The sequence below is a fragment of the Triticum aestivum genome, chromosome 7B (assembly GCF_018294505.1).
Source record: "Triticum aestivum cultivar Chinese Spring chromosome 7B, IWGSC CS RefSeq v2.1, whole genome shotgun sequence".
Taxonomy (NCBI): Eukaryota; Viridiplantae; Streptophyta; class Magnoliopsida; order Poales; family Poaceae; genus Triticum; species Triticum aestivum.
Window position 1 is genome coordinate 719,279,175 of NC_057813.1, and position 2,952 is coordinate 719,282,126.

A 2,952-nucleotide genomic window follows, 5' to 3' on the forward strand; every position below is an offset into this window, starting at 1 on the left:
AATGATCGAGTGTCCCTTTCCGCCTTTGTCAGGGAAGAGGAGAGGTGTCGGAGCGGCAACCGGACCACGTCGGTGGCGCGAAAGCAACAGCCTGGGCACTAGGAGAAGCCGCTGGTGGCTGACTCAGTAGCAGGAGCTCACGTTCTAACGGTTGATGGCTGAGTACAACTGTATATAGATTGTCCTTGGATTTTCCTTTACGATATATACTGAGTGGATTGTAAATATTGTTACCTTGGCCATTATTCTTTGTATGATGTATACGGTGTGAATGCATATTCTAAACCTGACGTTTGGACCGGCATCCTTGCGCCGAGGCGCGATCCCGATCTAGTTATTAATGATCGAGAGTCCCTTTCCGCCTTTGTCGGGGAAGAGGGGAGGTGGCACTAGGAGAAGCCGCTGGTGGCTGACTCAGCAGCAGCAGGAGCTCACACATAATCATAATCTTCTTCTCGAAGGAGATAAGGTCAAGTGCTGGGCGTACGAGTGGCACCACAACAAGCTCCTCAACCCCTGCCCAGAGAACCTATAAATCCATCGGCGCCTCCGCTCTCCTCGAAGAACGTAGTGCAACGAAGTACGTAGTACTCTGCTTTGTAACAAAGAATCAAAGAACAGAGAACCGATGGCTACGTTCGCCGCCGCAACTGTGGCTCTTCCAGGGCGTGTCGCCGGAACCCGGCGGTGTGTGATGGCGCCGGCGTCTGCGGCTCCGGCGGCGCCGGGGAGGACGCACTACGAAGTGCTCGGGGTGGGCGCGGCTGCCAGCAGGGGAGAGATCAAGGCGGCCTACCGGCGTCTGGCAAGGGAGGTGCACCCGGATGCTGCTGGTGACGGCGGCGACGAGGGCTTCATCCGGCTGCACGCGGCCTACGCCACGCTGGCCGACCCCGACGAGCGCGCGCGCTATGACCGGGACGTGGCCGGCCGCGCCGCGGCCATGATGACGCGGAGGGCGGCGGCAAGCGGGCCAGCGTTCCGGCGAAGGACGTGGGAGACGGACCAGTGCTGGTAGGACGGCCGAGCACACGCGGCAGCTCTGCCCTTTCGGCCTCGTCGGCTGGCGGCCGTTTGGTCCACGCACGGAGCGGCGTCGCGGTCATGGTCGCCGGAGGAGGAACCGAGTAAGCTACCGCGCGCCGTTCGATCTGTCTTGGACGGCCCGGATTGGGTGAACGGGTGTAGGCGGGAGACGTTTTTAGAAGATCTCCTGTGCATTCGATCATTAGCAAACATGCAAACATGTAAATCAATTCAATAGCAATATCTAAATGTAGTTTAACGACGAACGAATCAATTTATGATTAGATGGTTTAGAGGACAGTGATATTTTCAGTTATCGCTTGCATTTTTCTAAATTTATTTTAGGTCTTTCAACGATGTATGTTCAGTGGATAAAGAAGTGAAATTGCCACATCATAATTCTGACAAAGTCAAAACAGAATACTGTGACCGAGTTATTTCTCGAGGAGGAGAAGATGCCCAAAGCAAAGAAGTGCCAAAACCCACATCCAAAGAAGACAACCACAGTAATGACAAAGTGAAGAAAACAAAGAATAAACAATTCAGTGTGCTTTTCTTTGCGGATAGTTAATCCTTTTCGTCCCTCGGGGCAATGAGCTAAGAGCATCTCCAATCGCGCCCCCAGGACGGCCTCCTCCGGCGATTTATTTGCGCCGGCGCCGAAAAACCGGCCCAGTCGCGCCCCTAGGACGCCGAATTCCGCCGGCTCGGCCCGTTTTTGCGCCCGACGCTCGCAGGCCGAACCCGGCGCACTGGGGCGCTCGGGGGCTCCGGCGCAAGGGAAAAGCGTTCCTGGTGCCACATTGACAGGCGAAAAGTCAAGCCGCCCGCCCAGATTCGCCTCTTGTCCCCCCGCGCTCGGCCGCCACCCTGCGCCACCCTGCCGATCCCGGCGCCGACCACCGCCCGCCGCAGCTAGGTAGACCATCTCCCGCCGTAAAAAAATGGGTTTGGCTGAGGCAGCCTCTTCGCCGCCGCCCCAGGCACCTTTTCCAGCGCTCCGGCCGGGAACAGGGCCTGTACGCGGCGGGCTTGTGCCCACCTCGCCCACAAGGTGTTCGGTGAATTACTCGGCCCGGCGATGGACTCCAAAGATGAGGAGGCGCTCGCGGCGTTGCTGGATAAGGAAGCCGAAGTCGACGTCCAGGAGCAGGAGCATCTCATGTTGCTCGCCGCCCTCGCCGGCCTGCTCACGAGCTGTGGGAAGCCGCGGCGAGGTGGCTCGGCGCTTGGGCAGGTGAAAGCAAAGAACCGGCATCGTCTGGAAGGCTACTGCATGCTCTACTCGGACTACTTCGCCGACGCTCCATTGCACGGTGAGAAAACATTTCGGCACCGTTATCGGATGAGCCGAAAGCTTTTCCTCTGGATTGTGAATCCCATTCGGGAGTTCGACAGCTACTTCAAGTGCAAAAAGGATTGCACCGGCACACTTGGATTCACCTCGATCTAGAAGTGCATGACAGCTATGAGGATGCTTGCATATGGAGCACCCGGTGATTCACTCGACGACTATGGGCGCATGGTCGAGTCCACCACCATTGAGTGTTTCTACAAGTTCTGCAGGGCAGTGGTGGAAGTGTTTGGACCGCAGTACTTGCGAACACCCAATACAGAAGACACTATTCAGATCCTAGCACAAAATGAAGCAAGAGGATTTCCTCGGATGCTTGGAAGCATCGACTGCATGCATTGGAAATGAAAGAACTGTCCATTTGCTTGGCATGGGTTGTACAAAGGTGCCAAAGGCGGTTGCAGTGTGGTGCTTGAGGCAGTGGTCACACAGGACCGCTGGATTTGGCACTCTTTCTTTGGGATGCCAGGAACTCACAATGGCATCAACGTCCTGCAATGCTCTCTAGTGTTTGCCAAGCTTGTTGAAGGTCATTCTCCTCCGGTGAACTTCGAGATCAGTGGACAGCAGTA

The 2,952-nt window shown here is 56.3% G+C and overlaps 1 protein-coding gene across 1 annotated transcript; it reads left to right on the forward strand.

Annotated features, from left to right (window-relative positions):
• The first annotated feature begins 477 nt into the window (after positions 1–477).
• Positions 478–1,251, forward strand: LOC123162420 (chaperone protein dnaJ 11, chloroplastic-like). The gene has a single exon (XM_044580200.1). The coding sequence runs from the start codon at positions 629–631 to the stop codon at positions 1,016–1,018; it is 390 nt and encodes a 129-aa protein (XP_044436135.1). The 5' UTR covers positions 478–628; the 3' UTR covers positions 1,019–1,251.
• Positions 1,252–2,952: the final 1,701 nt, after the last annotated feature.